The sequence below is a fragment of the Manacus candei genome, unplaced genomic scaffold (genome assembly GCF_025592945.1).
Source record: "Manacus candei isolate 608988 ecotype Guabito, Panama unplaced genomic scaffold, ASM2559294v1 h1tg000003l, whole genome shotgun sequence".
NCBI classification, from domain to species: Eukaryota; Metazoa; Chordata; class Aves; order Passeriformes; family Pipridae; genus Manacus; species Manacus candei.
The window spans coordinates 16,142,114-16,168,498 of NW_026138051.1; the positions used below are offsets into that span (position 1 = coordinate 16,142,114).

General features: G+C 45.9%; 1 protein-coding gene and 1 long non-coding RNA gene across 2 annotated transcripts; one reads left to right on the top strand and one right to left on the bottom strand.

Moving 5' to 3' along the window:
- The first annotated feature begins 5,903 nt into the window (after positions 1–5,903).
- Positions 5,904–22,881, top strand: POF1B (POF1B actin binding protein). Its single transcript, XM_051786265.1, has 15 exons — positions 5,904–6,254; positions 11,738–11,776; positions 12,198–12,308; positions 13,380–13,580; positions 14,813–14,943; positions 15,986–16,013; positions 16,858–16,932; positions 18,909–19,001; positions 19,687–19,800; positions 19,953–20,105; positions 20,189–20,299; positions 20,780–20,908; positions 21,187–21,260; positions 21,587–21,701; positions 22,737–22,881. Exons 1-15 carry the CDS (start codon positions 5,925–5,927, stop codon positions 22,740–22,742), a joined length of 1,710 nt encoding a protein of 569 aa, XP_051642225.1. The 5' UTR covers positions 5,904–5,924; the 3' UTR covers positions 22,743–22,881.
- On the bottom strand, positions 21,700–26,193 carry LOC127470818 (uncharacterized). Its single transcript, XR_007904402.1, has 3 exons — positions 24,345–26,193; positions 21,938–22,963; positions 21,700–21,818 (listed from the first exon to the last, which is right to left on the bottom strand). It is a non-coding gene; the product is annotated as an uncharacterized LOC127470818 (long non-coding RNA).
- Between the last annotated feature and the right edge of the window lie 192 nt (positions 26,194–26,385).

A 26,385-nucleotide genomic window follows, 5' to 3' on the forward strand; every position in this document is an offset into this window, starting at 1 on the left:
AGTATATGATATATTTAGCCAAATAATCTGGTGTAGAAGAGAGGACAAGGTGTTCCAGTCACCCTGTCTGGCTGCTACAATTGTTAGTAGTTACTAGTGGCCCAGTAGCATGAAGCAGGTTAAACCATCCCTATTTCTATTCCAGTTTCTGTGCCCAGATTGCTCAAAATATTTTGTTCTAATCTTTGTATATCCAGAATGTGCACTGAGCAAAGATTTCCTCGTTACACTTGTTATTTTAAATTCCAATCACCCTTTGCACTTGGCCATAGAAATCTTACAGCAGTTGAATAATATGGAGATGATGATGAATCAGAAATTAGGTATATCTTAAGCCATTCTCTTGTCTTGATAAGTTTTTGGGTGGAAAAAGAGTCTATAAAATCTACAGTAGATTTTATTTACAGATGTTAAGAACTTGCTTCTAATAATTTTATATTCTAACCACTTTTCTGTGTTACTTGCTTAATGATTTCAGATTTTCTTTAAAGACAGACCAGCTGTTTCTACAACACATTTTAATCATGTCCAAGTAAGAGCAAAGATAAATAAATACCCCAATACCTGCCTTGTTTTCCTAAAGAAATGCAAAGTACCAGCCTTTATTTTAGTGTGTCCCCATCACAGCTCCTTTATCTCCTTTAATAAAGAGGATTGTTCCTCAGGGAGTCTGTCCAGGAGAGGGAAATGCAAATTGTTGCTTTGGAACTGAACTTGTTTCCTGCTCTTTGGTCATAATGAATGTAATATCTTGGCGTGAACCTTGAAATATCTGAGTGCTCAGATCAGCTGCTGTGTTCACATGTCTGCAGGCCCTGTCCTTTATCAGCTTGCTTGGAGCATCCCTGAACTAGAAATTAGACCTGACAGCATAATAGAGACACCACTGCTGGCTGCTCAGAGGGCTTCTGCAGTGAAGAAAGTTTAACATCATCTTTTTATTTAGTACTAAGCCTTATCATTAGGTAAAATCTTATCTTTATCATACAATGTTACCTTCCTGAGGTTTTTTTTTTTCCCCAGTCAATATTTGGTCAATGATAACTGGCAGTGTTTTATTAAACTGAGGTTTTCAAAGCTCCTTAGGATGCTGAATAAGGTCTTTAATGGGTGGGAGAAAAGTTGCTCAGCGAGGGTTTTTTTCTGTTTGATCACCAATCTCCTGCATAGGATCAATTGTTTGAAACCAAGTAAATTGACTGTTAAAGAACCTCAATAATTCAAACAGGAAAATGGTTAGAAAAAAGGAGTGACTTCTGCTTCAGGGTAAGGACAGCAGGGTATTGTTTCACTTCCTAGAATGATATACCAGCTTTTGAGTAGCTGAAGGTCCTGACAGCCCTCACAGTGTCCTTATGAAACAAAGCCATTTTATTCCATCTTGGAATAAAATGTACTGTTGTTATAGTATAACACAAAGTTTATTTTTCCTCTCTACTGGTACAGCAAAAGTAGAAGGAAGTATATTTGCAGAAGAAGTGTATTTGCATGTTCCTTGACAATTTTAATCATCCTAGTTATTAATCAATAGATACAATTTTTAAGTCTAGATTTCTTTGTATTTTCCAGTGATTTCTCTTTCTTTTTGAAGTGTATAAACTTCAACTGATATCACAATTTATTACAAGGAATATATTAATGGGATAAGAGAGTTTTCCTTCAAACTTTATGGTCTGATAATGAGTTAATGCCATCAAGGTAAATAATAGTCTTTAAGCCATACCCTAAACTCTGTTCAACCCTAATTTTCTTACCCCTGAATGTATAAAGAGAATTAAAATTCTGAAATCACATAAGAAACATTTCAGATCCAATCCTGCTGCCTGTATTGTGAGTTATCTTGTTAAAATACATTTCTAAATAAAATATAAATGATACAGCAGATAAGAGGTCATTGTAGGGGAGTACCCAGTGATGCTTGTGTGGAACATGGGAAATGATGGGCTCTGAGCAGCCTATTGCTGCTCCAGTGCAGGACTCTGTGGTCAGGACAGATAATTCCAGGGAAACACCAGTTTAGGAGCAGTCAAAAAAAGCAAACCAAATATTAGAAGCCGTTAAGAAAATAATAGAGAACAAAAAGGTAAACATCACTGAACCATTGTGTAAATCCATGATTTTTCACCACCTGGAATACTGGTCAAGGGTCTATTAGAGCAGAAAAAGGGTCATGAAAAGGACATTAATCACCCACTATATGGAACAACATATCTGTGTAGAAGATTGAATAGGGCTGTTCATTTCTAGACTGGAAGAGAGAGGACTTAATGGAGAAATTATGAAGTTGTCTGGAAGAACTGAACTAGGAGTCAGGATCAAAAGGAGGTTCTTCAGTGGCAGATCTGCTGGAATTCCAGAGGACTGTGTGGGTGCCAAAAGTTTACATGAACACAAGGAGTGTAATGAGCAAGGCCATATATGTGAGACCAGAGGTTACTGGTGAGAAAAAACCGTATTGTCCTTATGAAATATCCAGAGCTGAAAATAATTAATGAGTGGGAAAGTACTGAGAGAGAAGTGTTACAGTGGTTCTTCCTCTTGGGACACTTTTTGGAATATACTGATGGTTCTTCAGCACCTGCTTCTGCTTGAGGTCTAGGTGGTGTCTTGATCTGAATTGATAGAGCTGTTCTTATTTTTTTAATTAAAATATAAATAGCCAACTACTGCTGTCCTAAAACAATTCAAGGTATTCCCACTATGCGCTTTTTAATTTTTTTTCTTGTGGGAAATGGAGAATGTTGTCATTGCAGAGGCATGAACCAGAAGGGCAAAGGATCAGGCAGTATGAAAAACAACTTGTCATCCTTTCTCTCAGCATTCCCTACCCTGCAATTCCCGTGGAAAGGTGGCAGATGGGGGTCCAGGTGCCACAGAGCCAACACTCCAACACTAGCTGGGTGTTCCCAGCCAGACCTTTGCTCTGGACTCGTCTGGTGTTTCCCTTTCCCCACTCAACTCCTGCTGGCTCCTCTAAATCCCCTCTGCCCCAGGGTGGACCCCAGAAAGCACAATCTGCTTATCCAAGCAGCTCCAGAGAAGTCAAGGTCATGAAGCCTGACCTGCAAACAGGGAGATGTGGCCATCACCAAGTCATTTTTGCTATGAACACACAGCTTTTTAAAAATCAGTGATGTACTTGTGATTAGAGCAGCAAGTTCTAGACATCTGCTCTCATGTCTGGAAATGCCTACAGGCACTGCTGGTGCTCAGCTTTAGCTGGGACCAGAGCAGAGCCCTGTAGCCAGACTGTCCCAGCCATTTGGAAGGAGGAGAGAGACATCTTCCTGCTTTGATTCCCTCTCTGCCAGGTGTTGTCCCGCTATCAGCACGGCCTGATACGGATAGTTCAGGGTTAAGAGGTTAATAGGGATGAAGTGGGTGCACTGGGCTATCTGGATCAGGTTAGCAGGGACACAGTGGGTGCACTGGGCTATCTGGATCAGTGACTGCAAACAGGCACCTTCCACCAAACCTCAGGTGCACTGATGGTTCTGCCTTCAAGGGGAGGATCACAAAAACAAAGCCTCTGCTCACCAGCTGGTTCTGCCTTCACTTCCATCTCTAGAGCCTTCTTTTCAGCTGAAAGCAGATTTTTATCTCTGCCTCATCAAGATGCTTAAGGGGTGCAGCTGCCTGCCAGGCTTCTTAACCCTCTCTGCCTCAGTCCTTCAGACAGCTTCTCACCCCCACGTGACAAACAACTTAAATAATGAAAGCGTAAAGGTTGTAAATATTGTTTCTTGTAGTGCTCTTCCCAAGTGAGTACTTTCCTCTCCTATTTTATACCCAAACATAGTTTTATTCCTCCCAGCCCGAGCTGTCACAGCCAGAACTCCTCCAGAACAGGCAACACCCTGCAGGACACAGCACAGTATCATCCCAGGTTTGGATGTAACTTTGGTCACATTAAAATTCAAAAGCTTTGTTTGAGGCTCTTTTTATTACCTGGTAGGGATATTACTTACTTTTGTGATTTATGACTCCAATATTCCTCCACATCTACAAAGCTTTCCGGAAGTTGTTCCCTATTTCCATTACAATGGGATGACTTGGGGCTTGCTTTGTGCTGACCCTTGTAGAAATTTCTTTATTAAGCAGGGTAACATGCTGCACACAGGTAACATTCCTGAGCTGGCAAACCAACAATGTTCCCACATTATATATTACAGCAGCTTTCTTTCCCCTGAGGAGCATTCCTGAAGTTTCTGTAGTATCCTACTGAAGTATAGAGTAGTTTCTTATGGTCTGTGTAAAACAGAGACTGGGCTGTTGTAACCATATTTTATTCCTTCCAAGAAATGGTCTTTTTAAAATTGTTTTGTGAGAAACCGCCAACAGCTTTTCCAAGCTGGTGAACCAAAAATAGGGCTTTAAGAGAAGGTTTTCTTTGCATGTATTTCCTTTGAAACCAGTGGGATAGAATTTACCTCAAATGCTTTTTATACACACTCCTATGTAAAGCAGGATGTCTGTTTGGGTTTAATGCCTGAAGGAAGAGTGGAACTTCGTATACATGATGAGTATGTCTCCAGATTTCACAGTGCCTTAAAATACTGAATTGTTGTAGGCCCTCACCCTAAAATGCACGTGTCCCACAGCCTATTGAACAGATCTGGTGAGCACTTTTTAATTTCACAGACAGAGTGAGTGGCCAGTATAGAACAAGGCAGTCAATGTTGCTCTGTCACCTCAAAGGAGTCTTGCCCTAACATGGTCCTATAGAAACGATTTTTTGTTCTGTGTGACTGTACTGTGTGACCTTACAGCACAGTAAGCATGCAGGGGAAACAAACTGACAAAATAAAGAATCTTAAGGTTTATTATTAAGGATAATATTTATTACACAAGATTGTACAATTATGTGATTGCTACATTACCTTGCAGAACAAAGTTGTGTTCTCAGTTAGGGCTTGCCTGACGCTGCCAAAGGAACCCAAACCAAAATATGCTGGATTGAGAAACTGAGTTCACATCTTCTCTGCACAGTGAGATTTTGAATAAGTAACCCAAGCCCTCCTTTCTAGGTAAGTGCCATGTTGTATTCCATCTGTAATGACGAGGGACTTCTGACAGGGGCCTGGAGTGACAGGACAGGGAGAATGGCTTCCCACTGCCAGAGGGCAGGGTTCGATGGATATTGAGAAGAAATTCCTCTCTGTGAGGGTGGGGAGGCCCTGGCACAGGTTACCCAGAGAAGCTGTGGCTGCCCCATCCTTGGAAGTGTCCAAGGCCAGGTTGGACTGGGCTTGTAGAAACCTGGGCTAGTGGAAGGTGTCCCTGCCCATGGCAGGGGGTGGGCTTTAAGGTCCCTCCCAACCCAGACCAATCTGTGATTCTGGGACCAGTACTGTTCCTGAAGGTGGCCTGTGCTCTCCATGCAGTTGCAGGGATGCATTTAGAGAACATTCTCCTTTCCCAGGCAGAGTTTGCTGCACGGGGGCCGAGGCAGCGGCTCCTGCAGATGTGAAGGGCTCTGTGGGGAAGTTCATCGCCTCCTGTGAAAAGTATTTAAGTCATTTAACTGAGTAGCAGACAACTAAGAATTTACACTCCCTCCACACACGCTGTAAACAGATAATAACAAAGGGCTTCACTGAATACAGTAGTGCTTTATTTTTCTCTAATTTTTGCATTAGAGGTGCTGTTGCCAGAAGCTCGGGACCGTGGCCGGTATGGGGGGCAGGTGACTGTGCTGCAGCCGCAGCCCGGGACCCGCGGCGGCCCCGCTCGGGTCCCATGTGCTGTGTCCTATGTGCTGTGTCCCGTGTCCCGTGTCCCATGTGCTGTGTCCCGTGTCCCGTGTCCCGCCCGCGGAGGGGGAGCGGCCGGGGCTCCCCGCCCCAGGTGCGGCCCGCCCAAGGCGCGGCTCGGCAGGTACTAATCGGTCCCGCCGCCCCGCCGCAGTCGCTGCCGCCGCCGGGATGTTCGCGGGGCAGCAGCAGCCGCAGCCGCCCGCGCTGCCCCCGCACCTCCCGCAGCCGCACCAGCAGCAGCACCACTACTACCGGCGGCAGCAGCACTACAGCACCCTGCCCGCCCGCAGGGCCTGCCCGGAGCCGCCGCCCTGCCCCGAGCCCCCGCCGTGCCCGGAGCCGCCGCGGCCGCTGCCCTGCCTGGACCAGCCCCTGGACGGGGCCGTGGTGTATGACCGGGTGCGCACCTACGGCCCGGGCTGCCGCCGGCTCAGCGCGTCCTGCTCCTCCCGGGCCGCCTCGCCGCTGGACTGCGGCCACGGCTGCGACCCGCCGCAGGTACGGGCACCACCCTGCTCCCGCACCCGGGCACTGCTCCCGCACCCGGGCACTGCTCCCGCACCCGGGGCACTGCTCCCGCACCCCGGGCACTGCTCCCGCACCCCCGGGGCACTGCTCCCGCACCCTGGGCACTGCTCCCGCACCCCGGCACTGCTCCCGCACCCCGGCACTGCTCCCGCACCCGGGGCACTGCTCCCGCAGCCCCGGGGCACCGCTCCCGCAGCCCGGGGCACCGCTCCCGCAGCCCGGGGCACCGCTCCCGCACCCGGGGCACCGCTCCCGCACCCCGGGCACTGCTCCCGCAGCTCGGGGCACCGCTCCCGGACCCACTCCCGCAAGCCGGACCTGCTCCTGCCCGGCCTCGGGCGCTGCTCCCGGACACGCCCGGGATGAGCCGTTCCCGGGCTGCGGGTCCGCCCGGCGCGGCGGAGGGTCGGGTCGGGCCGGGCCGGGCTCCCCGCAGGGGTGGTTCGGGTCCAGCCCCTCACAGCCCTGCGGGTTTCCCTGTGGAAAATCCACTTGAGCCGCTCCCCGCCGTCCCAAGACCCCCCGTGCAGAGCCCCCGTCGCCGCTGGGCGATGCCCCGTGTCCGCCCCGCAGCTCCATCACCCCTTTTGCCCCAGGACACCGCTTGTGCCCGTTCCTCCCGTGGAACAGCAGCGATCCCGGCGGAGCCGCCGCGGGCGCTGCTCCCTTCCCACGCCGGGATGTCCCCAGCGCTGCTCTGCTGACTCGGTGCTGCCCACGTAAATCCAGCATAAACCTGTGTGCCTGACAGTTCTCTTTGAATCGATGATGCTAACCAGGTCCGCACCGAGGTGCTGGAGTTCAGCTTGCAATGCCCTCACAATGCAGTTCAGCAGGTTTGCTCTGTGTGTGTGTTCAGGACGTGGCTTGAAGGTATCGATGGAATTTAATGTAGTTTTGACACATGTAATTGGTGTCTGAAAACTAGAAGCCAATAGTTTAAGAACAGATTTGACTACAAAAACAGAAAACAGAATTTATTCTCAAACCGTTTTTTCCCTCATACATCAGTCTGTCATTGACATTAATAGGATTGCTCTGCTATACTCATGAGGCAAAGTACAGTTGTTTCAAGATGAACTCCTACTGAATTTTCTTCCCTGTGATATAAAATATTTAACTGTCAAAAAGAATCGGGATTAAGACCGATACAAGATCTGATTTCCTTTCAAAGTAGTGTTTGCACAGTTTCAGGCTGCCTTCCTCTCTAGGATGGCTCAAGGAGAAGAGGAAATGGCTGCAGGTTTTGTCAGGGGAGGTTTAGATTGAATATTAGGAAAATTTTCTTTGTGGAAAGGATGGTCAAACATTGGAACAGGTTGCCCAGTGAAATGGTGGAGTCACCATCCCTGGAAGTGTTTAAAAAACATGTAGATGTGGCATTTGAGGATGTGGGTTAGTGATGGCCTTGGCAGTGCTGTGGGAATGGCTGGACTTGATGATTTTAGTGCGTTTTCCCAACCTGAATGAGCGTCTAATTGTAATATTTTTATCTGACTTGGTTATGGCAGAGCCATTCCCGCTGTTTCCAAGCTGTTAATCCCTCTTTTGCAAGATGTAGGGCAGGAGTGTAAACACTGCGTCTCACCTCCCAGATAAGTGATCTGCTCACCTAGGCAGGATGATAGCTTGAATTGCAGTCAATTAATTAAATATTCATTGGAGTAAACACTGCAGTCCCAGGCTTCCTCTGCCTAGATAAGTGTGAGCAGTGATTACAGACTCAAATGCTGTCGCTGCCCTATGAAGGATGTTTAATTTTCAACATCTCTTTTAGTCACTGAATCCATTAAGCCCTGCTGATGAAAACTAATTTCTTGCTGAAGTGTTTTGCTGGACGAGACTTTAAAGACAAGAGGGTGTAGCTCAGTCAGGCTCTGTGTGGGTTGCAGTTTCAGCGGTGGAGAGGGAAGGTGCCTAATACAGATTATTAGGAAGTTAATAAAGAAGAAAACAGTAACTAACAGGGAAGTCACACACTTGGTGCTGAATGGGAGTTGGCAGAGAGAAGCCCTGGGAGGGGTGTAGGACATTCCCAGGAGCTGGTTCAGTTGCCCTTTGAGCTGATTGTGAAGTGAATAATGGAACGATACCAAACTCACATCCGTGTTTTAATGGAACACAAGCATTTTTGGTCAGTGGCAGCCCAGAGCTGTAGTTAAAGCTTTGTACTGCTGGTAAAGCAAAGGGCTCTTGGAGCAATATTTAATTTGCTCCTGCAGACCTTGTGTGGATTAATGATAAATGTCTGTGTCCCTGGTGTTTAGTCACGTGGTTGGTGTGTGCTCCTGTGTTCATGTATGTTTGTAGGGAGAATGAGGGAGGGAGAATTTGAATTTGAAAATTGGTGTGTGCACAGGGCACAAGTGTGGGCATTTTGGGGGGTTCAGGATTCAGGGTTGGTTTTGCTTTTTTGGTGTAACTTTGTAGAGGCCAAATGCTGCTCCCAGCCATGGCAGGCTTCATCTGGTTTAATTCACAGCAAATTTTGCTCTGCTTGATCTAAGTGAAGAATGTTGTTTAGAGTAATTTCTGCTCCAGTATGGCTTATATGTACGAACCCCTTCACCATGGTCATGAAAAGGCACATGCAAGTTGTTTGCTGTTAGAGCAGAGGGCAAAACCCTGACAGGCTTTGTAGGGGTTGTCTGTCTGTGTGAGAAATTCTGTCTTTCCACAGCTGGGCTCAGTTCTGTGACGTGCAAAAGGCTCTCGTGAAAGTGGTGTAACATTAACCAGCTTTAGGGTTGGTCTGTGTTGTAACAGCCTTCAAACACAGCCTGCCATTTCCCCATTTCACCTGCCAAATGGAACTCATAAATCCTGGTTAGATGACTGGATTGCTTGTAATTAGCAAGACAATGTGCTATGGATAAAGGGTCTTGACAGAGGTGGAATTCTCACTTTCATCGCTGGGTTGGCTGAAGTGAAGACAAAAGTGGGCAACAAAAGTGAATTTACTGATTGCTTCTGCACAACATTGCACACACTAAGTGGATGAATCTATCAATTTATTTTTTTTTTAAATTTAAAAATTTTAAAGACTAGCAAAAATATTTATGAAAGTGTGTTACCTTTAGAAATTATCCTTATAAATCCGATGGCAGGGGGTTGGAACCGGATGATCTTTATGGTCCCTTCCAACTGAAACCATTCTGTGACTCCATAAAATAGACACAAATTGGCTGGTCAGGCTGTTAAAAATTCCAAACCCAGTCGTGCCACTGAAATACACAATGGCACTGAGCTCTCCCCTTTGGAATGCCACATTCCCCTTCCTTCTCCAGTGTAGAAAATACTGCATCTCCAAAGCATTGCTGGAAATGAGAGAGTAGCCAGAGCTGTGGCCCTTGGGAATGATGGAAAATGAAGTAGCAGCTCCAGAGGCCTTGGAGGTGGCAGCTGGTTGTGCAGAGTGAGGAGCCATGTGTGGGGCAGTCCAGGCTGGCACAGACACAGGGTCCCCTCCCAGCCTGTGCCAGCCCAGCCTGCTCAGCAGGAATGGGAGGAAGGGCAGGCAAATCTGTGTTTGTAAAGCAGTGAGGGAAGTGTATCTGCATCAAAGTTCTCTGGAAATGAAAGAGTTTGGGTATCTCAAAAATAAGCATAATTCTATCCAAGCAAAACATTCTTAGGTTCCATATATTATTGCACATAGGACTAGAGTGTCCTTGTGAATATTATAAGGGCCCATTTAAACTTAAAATACTCCAGTCTTCTCCGTTCTGGATGTGTTCCTCTGGGAGCACACAGGTAACAAGGTAAAATAACTTCCCTTGTTATCCTCCCTAAACCAGTGAGAGTTACGTATCCCACAGCCCTGTGGCAGCGTGGTTCACTCCAGGCAGGTTTGTCCAACCTCCCAGTGAATTCAAAGAGTGTTTTTTGTGTCACACACAATGGTTATCTGGTTCATGTGCCGTTCTGTCAGCGCTGAGTGAAACAATCCCTGCTCTCCCACGGCACTCGGGTGTCGCAGCTCCGAGTGCTCCGGGATGGACGGGGCCAGTGACAGGCACTGGGATCTGGGCTGTGCCTGCTCTGAAACTGGGCTGGAGGAAGGACCAGCGGGCGTTCATTTGTTGAGTATTTTACTTTTCAGTTCAAATCCTGCAGGTGTCAGTGGTGCAGGACTGGGCTGTGAGTTCTAGAGCTCTGTGTCATGTCCTGGTACAGTCCGTGGGTTCCCTTCCATGTCAGACTTCCCTCTGGACAGTGTGGGAGGAGCACTGAGCAGCTTTCTAAGCTTCTGCAGCAGTTATTATTTTAAATTTTGTTTTAGTTTTTTAATTTTGAAATGTCTTAATTCCTGCAATTGCTGCTAAAAGAGTTTCTTTTCTACTTCGGCTTCTCTTTCCTGGCGCTGTTATGATTCACTTTTGGGAGATTTGGAAAACTGCTCCAGGCTTCCTAAACTTATGCAACAGCTCACAGGAAAGCTGACCTACTTCAGAGCTGCTCTCACCCAGCTGACAATGTCTCCAAGACTGAACTGCAGCCACATAAACTTCCCCACGGGTTTGGGGAAGAAGTGATTTATTATGAAAATTGGAGGTTTGTGCTGTGAGGAAAAATAATCAGGGTGCTGTAAACTAATAAGTTGCCAAATCCTTAGATTGGATTAAGTGGGAATGTTGCTTGCTTGGATAAAGTATTGGTTGTGGAGACCTGAAGCAATGTGTGCAATTTGTTAGAGCTGGTGGTGGCCCACAGGATGGGGGATAATGTCTGCAATTGCTTCTGGATGGTGCTGGGGAAAAAGGGAAAAAATATGTTTGAAAAATGAACAAAGCTGCTGCCACTTATGGATTCCTGTAATTTAAAAAGGCACTTCTCATTTTTCACTCAGGAATGGGCAGATGTTCCATGTGGGCACCATTTCCATAGCTGGCAGTTGTGAAGTTGTGCCCTCTGGGTATAACCCAGTGGGGTTGGTGGGCAGCTCCTCTGCCCTTCTATTTCTGAATTTAGGCAAAATACAAATTTTCTTCCCTCAGTGAAACAAAAAGTGTTGAAGATGCACCTCCATTTACACCAGCTGACCTTGGTATGTAAAATGAAAAATCGAAAGTGAAGGAGGGTGTCTGTGGAACCAGGGAGAGGGAATCCATGGAGACCTTGTCCAGTTTTGATTTGTAGCCTGTTCTGCTGCACTCAGAGAAAATAAGGACTGATTCCATCACACCTGCTAGGAGGTGATTGAGAAAACCCAAACTAACAAAAAGGAGAATGATGGAATGGGTGTTGCTGTGCTGGGCTAATTCCTTTGGGGTGGGAAGGCCCTGGATTTAAAACATCTCCAGGTGATTGTGGCCCATGGATCCCAATATATTTACAGCCAGTGACTGTATCCAGATTACTTTGGGAATCCATGTGGTCCTGAGCTCTGCCAGAAATGTTTTGGAGGTGGAAGTGCAGTAATACTGAACCTTTGCTTATTTTCCTCCTTGCAGGGCACTATTCGAAGGATCATTATCGAGAATCCTGACCAGGTAGGAAAGTGTTCAGTGCTGGAGTTCCCTCAGTTCCCCTCATTCCATGAAGTGCCCAGCTGCATCCTGTAGGGATGATAAATACTTTGGGATCACACAGCTCATACCTCTGATGGTGACAGATGGAATTACTGGGAATTGAAAACACTGCACAACGGCCAGTCAGGCTTCCACCCCTCAGCAGTGAAGTTTTATTAAGATTAATTACTAACTGTTCCACTATATTTATTTCACGTGGTCTCCATGGAAGCACAGCCACTTAGTTTCCAAATGGACATACACTCCAATGGACACATCCTAAAGGAATGTCCTACAATAGATGTGTCTTCAAATTACAAAAATCGCTTGTAGTTTTTTAGTCAAAATCACACTAATCCTGAATTTGCTGTTTGACAACGTTTATGGATGTTTTTATTTACAGGTTTTACAGGAGCCATTATCCCCATTTCTCAGAGCGGGGACTTTCGGCCCTGGAAATAATGTCATCTATGAAAAGACAATAAGAAAATATGAGCTATTAAATCCCCTCCAAGTAAGTTGAGTGTTTATATTATCTGTTTTAAAAAGCAAATTGATATTTCTGGGTTGGTTTGGTTCTGGTTTTTTGTTTGGTTTTGTTGGTAATAGCTGCCAACCTGAGAATTGCCTTGCTGTGATACAGGACACAATCTGAAAGTAAATGAAGCAATATTTATGGAGAGCAGAAGCTGAAATGTTTGCTTTATCATTCCTAATAATTTATTCTTGCAGAATAACAAACTGCTGTTGTATCTCTGACACTGTCAGTCAATATCTGAATAGTGACTGAGAATTGGTTTCTTGCAGTAGCTCCACAGCAGAACAACCAAGATAATTTTTTTACAAAAAGGGCATTAATAAGACAATTTTTTTTTGTTTTACTCTTGAAAAAATGTATTTGGCAAAACTGTCTGGATTTTCATCTTAGAACTGCTGTTTTGTCAATAGCAAAAATACTACTCCTTTTTTATTGCTCTGAAACATTTCCCAAGGAGAAAAGAATTGAAATTAAGGGTATTTCAGAATGGTTTATCTGGGTTTTTTTACTTTGTTATTTAAAACTGAAGTTTTTGTGCCACTCTGGATTTTAATAGGTGAATTAGATGTAATACCCATTCTCTGAAGTGGAAAAGGGGAGTGAGAGGGGGAGGTAATTATAAATAATAGCTTTTTTCTTTCCACAGCTGGTGTGGAAAGAAAATAATAAAAAATTGTGGAGTCATATTTTCACTTCTGGGTTTTTTTACCTGGGGTATATCTAGATTTAAGTCAAATCAGGAGTGTAGTTTTGAAGAAAATTTCCACATGTGGTTAAATATGCCATGGGAAAGGTGTCTCTTCTGTGCTTCTCACTTGCAGCCTCTAAAATGTGAGGGGGTGGTGAATTCCAGCCCTCAAGTATGAAAGCGTGAGGCAAACTCATGCTCAGTTAGGAAAAAAAAAAAGGCAGTTTTATTGGGATTATTAAAATATCTGAACCCACCATCAGCCTTCCCAGTCCCAAACACATTCCATTCATTTCGGTATCGAGCTCCCAGCTCACAGAGCCGTGTCCAGCAGCTGAGAACACCCTTTTTGTTGGCAGGAGAAGCAGTTCCAGGTGTCCCAGCTGTGCCAGCAGGCAGAGCAGTGCCAGCCCTGCCCAGAGCCCGCCCCGGTCACCCAGCAGTGCCAGCACACCCAGACCAGCAGCCCCAGCGAGGTGTTCCCGGTGTTCCCGGCGCCGGGGAGCGATGACTGCCGGGGCCACACCGTCAGGAGGGTCCCCCTGCACTCCTGCGAGCAGGTGAGGGCCACGGGCTGAGGGTTCTGCTGCTCCTTTGGTTTGGGGGCAGAGGACAAAATGTGGGGGATGAAGGGGTTTGTGTGTCCGTGATCCCCGGGTTGGGTTCAGACCCTTCACAGGTGATTCCTTACAAGTGTGTGGTGCTGAAACAGCAGAGTCCAGGGGTGTGTTGCAGGTAACTTTGTGTGCTTGTTGCAGACTGCTCTGGGACTGTCCAAGGCTCTCTCCTGTGCTGTTGGGGTGGAAAAAGGCTGGTTTAGGTGTTGTATCCTATTTCTTGTTGGCATAGACCTGTGCTCAGGTGTCCTGAGCATCATTCCAAGGTCCTTTAATTGTGTAAAGTCTTGATGATTTGTTTGGTTTTGTTTTTCTTTGTCTGGGAGCATTACCATTGACTGAGTCAGGTTTCCTCTGTCAGTCTGTACAACAAAGACTGAGGGATGCACAGCTTCTGCCCCTAGTTTTGGAGAAAAGACATGTTGTTCTATAACCTTGACAAGCATCAGTTCAGGATTTCTTTCCTCCTACACTGATCAACAAGGGCTTCAAATGTATTTCAATTTGATGCAGAAGTTTTTGACACAGATTCACTGGAAACACTAAATGAGCTTTCAGTTGTACCTGTACCCTGTTAGTGGAGCTGGGGAGGGAGTGCAGTCCTTCCTGAGCCCAGTCAGTGTTTGGGTGACAAGACAAACATCCTGGGGACCTTGGTGTTGGACCTGTGCAGAACCTTCATTGCCAGGCACTCCCATAGACCAGCTCGGGCACACTTGGCTTGGGCTGCCTCTGGAATTCTTTTGTTGTTCACACAGGAAAATATTTGGACTGTGCAGTGCAAACCCCACTGCTGCCCTGGGGGATCCTGCACCCACCTGGTCCCATCTGGGTGCTGCCCACGGGTGTTTTATCCACCTCAGCTGTGGCAGCAGGTGTCTGACAGATTTCCTAGTTCCCAACACTTCCCATTTTAGCATCCTGACGATTACATTGCTGTGGAAGAGAGTACTTTGCCTACTTGTTGTTGTAAAGGAAGTCATTCATTTCTGTACAGTTTACTGAGAACCAGGAGACACAAAAGACTCGTTACCAAGGAAAAGCACAGCGTAAACAAACTGCAAATTAGTTCGAGCAAACAAGCCCAAATCCATCATACCTGTAGCATTCTCGTGCTCAGCTTTCACCCCAAAGAAGGGAGCTCCATTCTGACCTCCCTGCCTGTGTCCTGCCAGGTGAACTGCTCCCAGGAGAGCCCGGACCAGCTGGACTGTCGCTACTTCGGGGAGCTCCTGGCTGAGCTGCACCGCAAGGGCAACGACCTGTACAGCTGTTTGCTGCAGCACGTGGAGAAGATTGGAGGCAGGTACTGGCATTGGACCTGTGCTGCCATTCCCATATCCCAGGAATCTGTGCACTGCACAGCCGAGAGGACAGTGTTGGTTGAGAGTTGTGCTCTTTTTTTTTTTTTTTTTTCTTCCCGGACAACTAGAATTGACTGCATGTTTTACACGTTCATAATTTGCAGAGTAACTGAGGACATAAAAATGCTGCAAGCCAAGGAAATGTATTGAACTTGATGCTTTTTCAAATTCATTAAGGAATAAGTATCCTGTGCCTGTTTGCACACTGAGCAAACAAATACTTACAGCACACTCTGACTTATATTTAATGACATGATTCTATGGCTGGGTTCTGAAAAAATGACCCAAGAATCCAAACTTCCTCTGTCCTGTTGCGCTGCTGTGTCATAAAAGACAGCCACCATGAGGCATAAAGCTCGGTTTCTACATGCAAATTAACATCAAGCACGTTTTCTGCAGAGCCCTGCAGACTGTCTGTGGGAAGAAATGCAGAGTCACAGCAACCAGGGCTCTGGGGCTCCACAGCCTTCCCCTCACAATCCCCTTCACTCCCAACCCCCTTCACTCTTCCCTCTCACTTCCAGTCTTAGTGCTTCCCAAAGCCACTGAAATGAGGAAAGTGGTCCTGTAGCAGGGAAAAGGGGAATTTAACCATCACAGAACCCCTGGTGCTGCCAAGTAAACACTTTCAGCGTGTCAGTGGATTGCAGCAGAGTTGTGGGCAAACCATTACCCAGGCAATTAATGTAATTGGCTTAACTGCCCATAATTGAGGTAACTGCCCAAAGAAATGGGGACAGTCAGCTTGTGTCAGCTGTGCTGCTGTTGGTACTCCAGGCTCCTCAGGAATTTCCCCATGGAGTGGTGTTTGACAGCTCACATTGCCTGGCACCTCAGAGGGAAGGAAACAGCTCTTCAGCTGATGAAGCCCCTTCCCTGCTCAGTGTTTTATAGACAGGCTTTCAGCGTTGAATGTGGGTGTGAATTCTTAAAGTTCTCAAGCAGCTTTTTGTTAATGGATCCTTTGGATTTTGTGTTTTACAGGAACCATGACATCGAGTTCACATCTCAGGTGAGCACAGGCTGTCCCCTGGTGTCAGTGCTGATACCAGTGAGGGGGGGCTGCAAGGGAATTAAGCCAAGCTCAAGCCTCCATAAAGGAGGCTGGTCTTTGTTAGTGAATGATTTCTGCTTGGCATTAATATTCAAAGCCTGACACCTACTGCCAGGCAGGTATTTGCAAATGTGATAATGCTGAAAGGAAACTTCAGTAATTTGCATTATTCCAATACGAGAGTCAAATTTTAGAAGTCTTCCCTGCAGTGTCAATAATGGTTTCAGTGGAAAACAACTTGCACAGGTACCTGTATTCTACAGTGTGCTTTTGAAAAGGATCCTTCACTCTCTTGCCAGTAAATCTGCTGCTGAGCAGCACGAGCTGCACCTTTAAAGGCACTGTGTGTGTGGCAGAAATACTTGTCCAGGGTTCAACTGCAGACAGCAAATGCCATTGAATAGCTGGCACAACCTCCTGTTGGTCACCTCGTGTTCAGTGAGTCTGTCCACTGGTCAGAAACACGAGATTTGACCCCACCATAAACTGCTGGGAGTTGCTGTAGCATCAGCTGTTTTTTCTTGGGAGAGGATTGGTTTGAATACTGTTTTTAAAATAAATGTGGAACTCGAGGATTTGAATATATGCTTCGTGTACCACTTCATCTCACTTTGTATATGCCCCAAATATAAAAGGCTGGAATTTTTTTTAAATATTCTTTAATCTATTTTCATTCTTATTTGCCTTGTTCTAAACATGTTTTTCATAGTAGGGCTGTGTAATTAATGAAGAAACCACATTACTATCTACCAGGCAAAATTCTTAATCAAGATGTCTCCCCTTTCTTCCCTTCTTTGCTTAGACTGAAGATATTGAAGAATTAATTCCCAAAGGACTGTCTGAGGCAACAAAGCAGCAGATTCGTTATCTCCTCCAGGTATGGGAGTGTGGAAGCCAACAGGAACTTGAAACAGCAGTTGGCTTACCCACAGCAGGGACTTTGTACATAACATACTTAAGAGTTCACTCTGTATTCCCCTCATTCCATTTTTCTGGTGTGCAGGGGATGGAATGCTCCAGGTGGCCACGAGGGAAGTGTGGCAGCTGGACCCACAGTCCCATTTTTTAAACTGAACTTTACTGGTGCTTTCCTGCAGTTTCACTGGAAACTGTCTTGGCTTTTGATCACCGACAACAGAACTGAGACCTTTCATCTTTCTGTCTGTGTTGTGTATTAATACTTTGCTTTAAAAGCCAAAAACAAACAGTAGGCGCTGAAAACACATGACAGAAAGTATTGCAGTGCTGGGAAACAACTAAATGCCAGCCAGGAGCAGAGCCTGCATCCCAACTGCTCACAGCCCAACCCCATGGCTGGGGAGGGAGCTAAAGAACCAGATCAGGAGGACAAAAACCTTTACAAATGGAACCACAGCAGGAGTGGGGCTGTTTGTTACCCAGTGCCACAAGCACAGCTCAGCACTTAGTGCTGCATTTGCCAGGCAGGAATGTTGGAACAGGATCCAGAACAACCTGCACTGCTCTGCAGGTGTGTCCTGAGCCAGGCTCCCCGAGGTGGGGGTAGGGTGATCCTACTTGGGAGCTGCACCTTGGAGTTGCTTCCTGTTAAAAAATATCCATTGAAATGAAGTTGTGAACAAGCAACCTGGTCTGAACTCAGAGCTTGTCTTGCTTTAAGCAGGAGGCTGGGACAAGATGAGCTCCCAAATCCCTTCCAGCTTCTCTTAGAAGGAAGATGGACATCAACACCCAAGTGATTGCTGAGTGGGGTTTTACTTAAGTTTTATAGTCTAAATTCAAATATTTTGACTTAATTCCTTCTTTTAAACTGCTCTATAGTGTATTTAACAATAAACCCAACAAAACCCAGAAGTCAAAACTGAAATTCCACTTTTATTAAAAAACAAAGAGGTGAGTGACACCAGAAATGGGATTTTTGAAGCCTCAGTTACACAATGGCACCAGTGGGGATAAAAAAATCACACAAGAGCCAATCCCCACATGGATGGAACTGTGAGCACATCCTTCAGCTGGGATGAGCAACAAATCAAGGGAACAGACAGGAAGGTTCACTTTTGTCCAGGCAGTAAAAACCACAGCTTTTGCACAGAATATTCAGCCCTTCCAGGTGAGTCACAACTTAAGGATTTACTCGTGTGTCCTTTCAAAGTCTGTATTTCTTCTTTAAAATACCAGAAATGTATCATGAAATGCAACAACTTGTGTTTTCACCTGAATCAACAGACAGCTGTTACAGGCATTAAAATTAACATTCCAAAGGAGAACAGTGCTTGGCTGTGATGCACTTCTGCCTTTTTCTTTCATCCAGGTGACTCCTTTCATCTTTGGGATCTTTCTCCTTTTAATGGGAGGAGTTGGTTGTATGAACTTTTTTAATTTAAATTTTTGAAAATGTTAATTAAATTCCCTCACCCTTGAGCCCAAAGCCTTGCCAGATCTCAGACACGACTCATTCCATGGCTTCTCAGGCAGGGCAGTAATTTTTTAAAATCAGTGTAAGCATAAAGCTTTGAATGCTCAAGCAATGATCGTGCAATATTAGCACGTGCATTTTCCCCTTTATTGGTATACAAAGGCAGTTCCTTACTCTCTTGTTCCTTCCATTTTAGAATGTTGTCCTGTGTTGCAAGGCAGCAATTTAAAACTATGGCATCTGCAGAACAAAGTGCATGAAAATGTGTTTCTTGTAGAAATTGTGGGCATTTCAAAGGATGTGCAGTAGTTTAAAACTGATTTTCAGCTGTACAGCAGTTTCTGTTCTACCTCTTGTCAAGCATATTGTAAACAGAGCTAATGAATCCCAATTATCCATTTCATTTTGTAAACAGAGCTAATTAATCCCAATTATCCATTTCATTCTTTCCCTCCTAGATGAGAGCGACGTCGGATAAATCCCTGAGACTTGTGCTTTCCACTTTCAAGAACCTCCGGGAGGAGCTGTGCCATTTGCAGGATGACCTGGGGGTGAGCAGGTTCCTCCCTTCCCAGGGCTCATCCACCTGTTTTCCCTGGCAGCAGGAGTCCAACGCTGACATTCCAGTGCTGGATCCAGGCTGGGGCTACTCTGTTCCCACAGCAGAGGAGGTTGGATGGTGCTGGTGGCTTTGGCAGCTCCAGAGGTTCTCTGGGTACAGCATCCCAGTCTGGAAGCTGGAGCTCTGTGGCTGTGGATACAGAGAGCTGTTAGGGAAGCAGAAATGTTTCCCACACCAGCCCAAGTGCTTGGCACCACTGGGAATGTCACAGCATTCTCCTGTAACATGCAAAGTTTAGGGAGAGGGTGTTTTAACTGTCATCTTTAACAGAGAACAAGGAGGTCTTAGTTTTGGGTTGGTTGGGGGTTTTTTCTTTGTTTTGTTTTTCTTTTTTTTTGTTTGTTTGTTTGTTTGGGTTTTTTGGGTGGGATTTTTGTTTGTTTTCAGGCTTTTGTTTGGGTTTTTCTTGTTTGTTTTTGTTGGCTTCTGTTTAAATTCTTTCTGGGGCAGACGGGAAGAGCAGTGTCCAGGATCCCACAAAGCCACAGACACTGCAGTGTGTCCTATGTTGACTATTTTCTCAGTTCTAGAACACCCCCTCAGTGTGTTGCACTTCATGGGAAGAGTTTACTGAAAAACTGGAGCTGTTGACTGTGAACACTTTTGTCCCACAGAAGCTGGAAACCGACAATGTCTTGCTGAAGAAGGATTTGGCTTTTAAGGATTCTCAAGTAAAAGAATATGAAACCATGTTGGCTTCTCTAAGGGAGAACAATCGTCAGCAGCAGGTAAATCCAAATGTAATTCAGATTTCAGTGTAATTCCAGTCAGCCAAAAACTGGGCCGTTTGCTGACTTTTGGGTATTCTCTGCTGGCTGGTGTGTGTGGTGCTGTTACTGCCTTGAGGAGCTCGTGCCCTCATTCCCTGTGTGTTTTGCAGCAAGGGCTGAGGGACAGCACTGCCAAGTGCCGCTCTCTGGAGGAGCAGCTGCTGTCGCTGCGGCTCAGCGAGGGCGACAAGGACTGTCAGCTGAAGGAGCTGGAGTACGGCAAGAGGGCCCTGGAGCAGGAGATCCAGAGCCTCAAGCTGCAGGTAACACTCACCTGCTCTGGGGGCAGGAGCTGGTACTCACAGACAGATTAAAGTATGAAAATAAAACTACTTATTCCCTGCAGAGCTGCTCCAGCCCCACACTCCAGACCACCACAGATGAGCTCTCCAGCCGATACGTGGAGATGATCAACAACCTGAGGGAGGACAAGGACCGGGAGATCCGCAGCCTCAGGGTGAGTGGTTCCACCTGGCACGTGTGTGGGAGCAGGAAAAGAGCTGCTCTTGTCCTTAACAACAAGAATGAGCTACCACAGGTACCTTTTGGGTGTCTTTTGGTTCTGCAGTTACTTTATTCATAGACACTAATGATGGCTCAGAAACCCTTCTATAGAACATAAAACTGTGATTAAAAAAAAACCCCAACATTCGTTAGATGTAGAAATTAGGGATCAGTCCAATTAGCAGGCTTTCCTAAAGGGTTATCTTGTGCATCCTGATAAGGTAAGAAATTAGTCAAAAGACTGAGTTATTAAACTATTAAACTGATACTGGGTTGAATTCAGTCCAATCAGCACTTTCTGAATTTACTGTGCTGCTCAACCTTCTGAGTTGGAAATCACTGGGTCTTACTGTTCATGCTGGTAATGAAAAAATACACCCTTCCTGCCTGGAGCATATGCTCCTGACTGCTCTGCTCCCTGCCTGTTTTGCAGTCCCAGTTATGCCAGTTCCAGCAGGACATCTCCAGGAGGGAGGGGAGCAACAGTGACTTACAAATGAGGCTGCACGAACTGACATCAATGCTGGAGGACAAAGAGGCTTTTATTAAACAACAGCAAGAGGTAAAATAATACAAGTTGTTTCTCTTTTAAGAGGTTGTGTATTAAAACCTCCATGTCCTGTGTAGGTGGAAGCTCACGGGGTAGTCACTTGTCCTCTCCTGGCTCAGGAATCAGGGTTAGGATTTGTTCTAACTGAATCCTCTGCCAGCCTTCTGGAAGGACAGACTTTTCACACTGTTCTCTAGGAGGAATTTCTGCAAATATTTTGTAGCAACTTTATTGAACTGATGCTTCAGAAAACATTATTTCCTGTGAATGTTTTCTGTTGGTTTTCTCAGGAGCTCTTCAGACTGAAGCAGGAGAAGTTATCGGGCAGTCAGTCCCCTGGAGTGACAGCCATCATCACTAAAAAGTAACGTGGTTATTCACCTTCCTTAAAAATACATCCTTTGGGTTCTCCTTTCTCTCCTCTCTGCTAATCAAGCTGTTCCTGCAAATGTCTTAATCCTTCCTGTTCAACCTAAAGGGGAAAAAGACAAGAGAGGTTTTCCTGTACAGAGAGGGTTCAGCACTGGGAGGGGGGTCCAATGTGTCACAGTGACACTGAAATGTCTCTGCTGGCTTTGTGCAGCTCTTTGGGGATTAAGGACTGGCAGGGCTGTGGGGCAAGGTCACAGTTAGGGATTTGGACACAGGGCTGCAGATCTCATTCTACAAGTTGGCAATTCTCTTTCACAGGTACAGGAATCAGTATCCTATTCTGGGCCTCCTGTCTGATGACTACAAGGTCACATCACCTGTCAATAAATCCCAAACTATTGTCATTGAGAGGACTGGGGAGATATGGAAACACGTAAGTTTACCTGGAGAGGGGCTGTTCCCTCCCAGCAATCCCCAAGTGTTCAGTTTAACTCCAAAGCAAGTATTGGCCAAACTGGCAGCTGAGAGAGGCTCTCATGGTAATTTAACTCTGCAAAAAGCAAAGTGACTGATTACACTCAAGGAACTGTCCCGGCTCTTGCAAGCTGCAGTAATTGGTGGGTGGGGTACAAATAAAACCTTTTGTTGTTTTCTCCGGCATGCAATTACCTTGAACAAAAGCAGCAGCGTTGCTCTAACACCAGTCCCGAGGGTGTTGCTGTACTGGGCAGGTGGGAGGGATGTGTCCCTGCTGTGCTCTCAGGTGAGGAGGGTTTTGGGTGGGCAGTGCTCCTTTGAATCAGCAGCATTAATGACTCCAAGCTATTACTAAAACATACTAAACACCACATCCCTGAAACTCAGCTTGAGCCAGGGCAGTGGCTAACCCAGGAATGCAGAAAAGTGGTGTCACTTTAAGCAGTGATTCAGAGTGCAAATAGAAAATAGGGCTGCAGAAGCTATTTCTGTTACAGGGCACAGGCTCGTGGTGCTGAGTCTGCTTACACCAGACTCAAAATAAAGTCCAAGGCTGGAGAAATGTCAAGGTGCTGGTCCCCAACCAGGTGTTCTGGTGCCTGCAGGTGCAGTGACACAGCAGCACATGGACATGGGGGTTAACAGCGTGGTTTGGGGGGATACAACCAAGAGACAGTCAAAGGGTAACACACCTGGTGTATGTGACCTGCAGTGGGATTAAGTAAGTAAAAGGCAGAGGTCACTGGCAAACAGCAGAGTTTTATTACTGATGCCTAAAACTCACCAAGTTGCATTGCAACCTAGTGAAATGTCAAGCAATTAAACATTAATAAAAAAGTTAAAAAATAAAGAGTTTGGTACAGAAGAAGGGCTCACTGGTTCCCTCAGACACTCAGGCTGCTGGAGAAAACAAGTAAGATGCTTTATAACACACAGTTTTGTTTTAAAACAGAACTAAGTTTGTTTCTAACTAGCTGTTTGTTTCTTTCAGGACTGAAAGAAACCTCTGGGCCATCAGAGCTGTTTGAAGGAGTTCACAGCCACTCCACCTGCTTTACTTTCTGCTACTCTGCACCCAGAAAAGGTTCAGTCTGCCAGTGAGGAGGGCTGGGAACACACTGAGGACTCACTTTTCCCTCAGAAGAGCAGGTTGCCATCCCTCTGTGGACTTCAGCTTTTCTTGACTAACTCCTGTTCTTCAGCCAGTCCTGAAGTGATCTAAGAGACAGAAGGAAGACACCTGAAACCTTTTCCTCTTTGTTCTGGTAGCCATATTCCTCTGTCCTGTCTCCTCATGCTGAGAGTGGGAATGGCACCCATGTCAGTCCCACACATCATGGGGCTGCTTCCAGTGCAGTCTCAGGCTGCCATCTGGAGATGATAAAAACCCCAGAAACCACCTTCACAGGGAACTTCAAAAATACCTCACTGAAAACTGCTTACCTTCACCTGCCTCTGTGTGGGAAGCTCAGACACAAAGGACAATTACTTAACTTACAGCAGCCACACAACTCCTCAAAACCAGCTTCTGAACTGGGAAATGCCAGCAGGATCCAGTTCAGTGAATGGTTGGGCAAAGGGTCATTTTAGAGAATGTTTCTGACCTCAGAGGTGATGTATGTTCAACTCCAAACCAGCTGTAAGTATTTATTTGCTGTGCTTGAAATTTTCAAGAACTTGGTATATTTTTATATAGAAGAACTTTGTATGAAAATAGCTCATGGACTAAATTTCCTCATCAGATCAACCTGCCTTTAACAATTTCTGCTCCTTCCAGGCCCACAGCAATTATTTCAAAATAATTCAGTATTCATGAGTAAGTTGTTGTCTGAGCAACACAGCACAGAGAATCACAGGGCAAAGTTTAAACCAAAGGTGCTTTTTATAGTGGGGTTCTTGCTTTGCTTTACTTCTGCAGCCATTTCTGTTCACCAATAATATATAGCACAGGCAATGCTGGAGGATACATGTAACCATGAAATAAACCCAAGTGTAACTTTCTGAATCACGTCTGTCTGTCCTGGAAACAGCTGGAGTGGGGAGTGAGGTGGTGCCCTGTTCCTCCACCTGAATCTTGACAAGTGAAGGACCAGTGGTGGGTCCCTTTCCTGGCCCCTGATCCCAGGCCTCCCCAGAGGTGATGTTGGATGTCCAGCTGTGCTCGTGCTTTTCAGAACTGGAGAAACAGCCACAGGTAAAACCTGCTCCTGGTGCTGCTCTTTGAGTGTGTCCAGGCTGAGATGGGCCAGGAATTTCAGGAACCAAGTAAGAGTTTGCACCAGCAACTGTCAACCACTTCAGCCTGGCTCTACAGAAAGAGGGTTAAATTAGTTAAATCCTATCCTTTGCATGAGGATGGCCATGCCCATCTGAAACCAATTACTACTCTAAAACAACTCCCCCTTTCTGTAGAGCAGTGACACATGGGGTGCATCTACAGAGTTAACAGAGTAGTGACACAGAACAGTGTCAGTGTCTTCTATCCCAATAAATAATCTTACTTAGACTGTCCTTAAATGACTTTTCACCTTTGGTGATCTACAAAAAAAAAAGGCTTAAAAGAGGCAGAAGGCCATGTTTGTCTAATGCCATCCCTTACCTGGGCCTGACTGTGCAGGGGTCCTGACTGCAGGTGCCCCAGGAGTCGGGTGCCTCACTGTGGTTGTGTTGGGCACGGCTCTGGAGAGGCTGCAAAGAGCAGAAATGTGAGTTACTGATGGGCACAGTTACTGTGGGCTGGTGTCAGCCATGCAAGGGCAGTGCACATCTACTGCCCATGCCCTCAGTGACACCAACCTGTGTTTCCTCAACTCCCTGGCACAGCAAAACACACGAAGGGAACGCCCCTCAGGGCAGACACAGACTCTGAACAGGAGTTCCTGGGTGTGGTGGGACAGTTCCCCGACAAAGGCCACCATTAGGCAAATAATGTGTTTTGCATATGCAGCTGGCAGAATGGTAAATCCCAGTGAAAACAGCACACCTCTTCCCCACACTGGAGCAGAGAGGCACGGGCAACCTGTTCAAAACAAGCCCAGTTTGCTGCTCAGGACAGGTGGCTGTACTGGAGGGGTAGCAGGCTCAGCCCCTCGAAGGCTTGGGGGTGTATTTGTAGACTCTGCACTGTAAATGCTACAGAGCACAGGTCATAACTACACACTGTACTCACAGACAAAGCAACAGAGAGTTGTTAGAAAGCTGAATTAGACTAGTAGGTAAAGCATGGGGCCATTTCTTTATGGGCTGGGCTTTGTTTTCAAACCAGATTTATTTAAAAAGCAAATTTAGTATTTTCCATTATAAAGTACCTGTTACTTGCTGTGGTCTCAGCTGTCGCCTCTTTTCTGTTGCACTGGAACTGATTTACCTAAAAGTGCTTTCTGCTGGAGTTTACAGAAACACATTTTTCTCATTTACTCAGCTCTGTAAATGCTACCTATAAACACTTTGCTTGAGATAATTTCCCACCTCAATGTCAGACAGTTCCACCAAGATTTCTACATTTTTTTCAGGAACAAATTAGAAAAATCAGACAGCATTTACTTCACATATTTACAACAATACACAGTCTGTCCTATTTGACTGTCTTTATCAACAGTGTTATTAGATAACCTCTCACTGTCTGAACAGAGTCTGGTTTTGCACTGAAGAGCAGGAGAAAAATTGTCTTCTGGTTTTTGTGACAGACCTTTCTGTAACAAGGAAGTTTCTCTCCCTCAGCTGTGAAATAAAAGCCAAAGAGAGCCCTGGTTCAGAAGTTCCTGACAGCTCTGGAGTCACACACACCACACCCAGGTAACTCACCCTCACCTCCAGAGTGCAGTGCTGCTCTTCTTCCCTGTTTTCTATTTTAGTAATTGTGGGCATTTGAAACCTGAAGAAAGAAAAACACAGATGATCAAGACACGAGTCATTTTTTAACTGCACCCATCAGTCTGTCACTCCAATAAAACTGCACCAAACAACTGCCATTCCAGAACAACCCTTGCACAGCCTGTGAACTCCCCTTGCTCAAGCACCATTTGTCCATCACATCCAGCCTGGCAGGAGCAGAGGGACACAAACAACAGCTGAGCTTCCTCCACGTGCTCCCAGCAGTGACAGCCCCACCCACAGCAGGTACTTCACCGTACCCCTTTCCCACTCCAGGTTCTGTGGAGTGGCAGCCCATCACAAACCTTGGGAAAGGGACCTGTGGAGGTCCTGAGAGACACATTTTACTATGACTTGACAGGAAGCATTTTTAGAGTCGTGACACCTCCATGGTGACAACACAACAGTCACCAAAATTCTTTTCAATGTTTACTGGGAAAGTGCACTGAAAAGGGAATGTGTCTTAAACTGCTGAAGAGTCAGGTGACATTTTATTCTTCCATTTCAGAAGATTTAAAATGCCACTTTCTAGTAAAATCTTATGTCAAGAACAGCAATCAACCCCTTGCTTTGCTACAGAATTATTACCTGATTATTCCATCCACCTGTAAGGTGGGGAAAATGAGCCAGCAGGGCTGTGGGCTTCCTCACAGAGCCGGGGTGATCATCTTCGAGCTGCTACAAAGAAACTCTTTTAGTCCAAGTATTCAACACAATGGGAACAAAGCATTAACATGGTCAGAAAAGCACAACTTTTTTTTTGAATG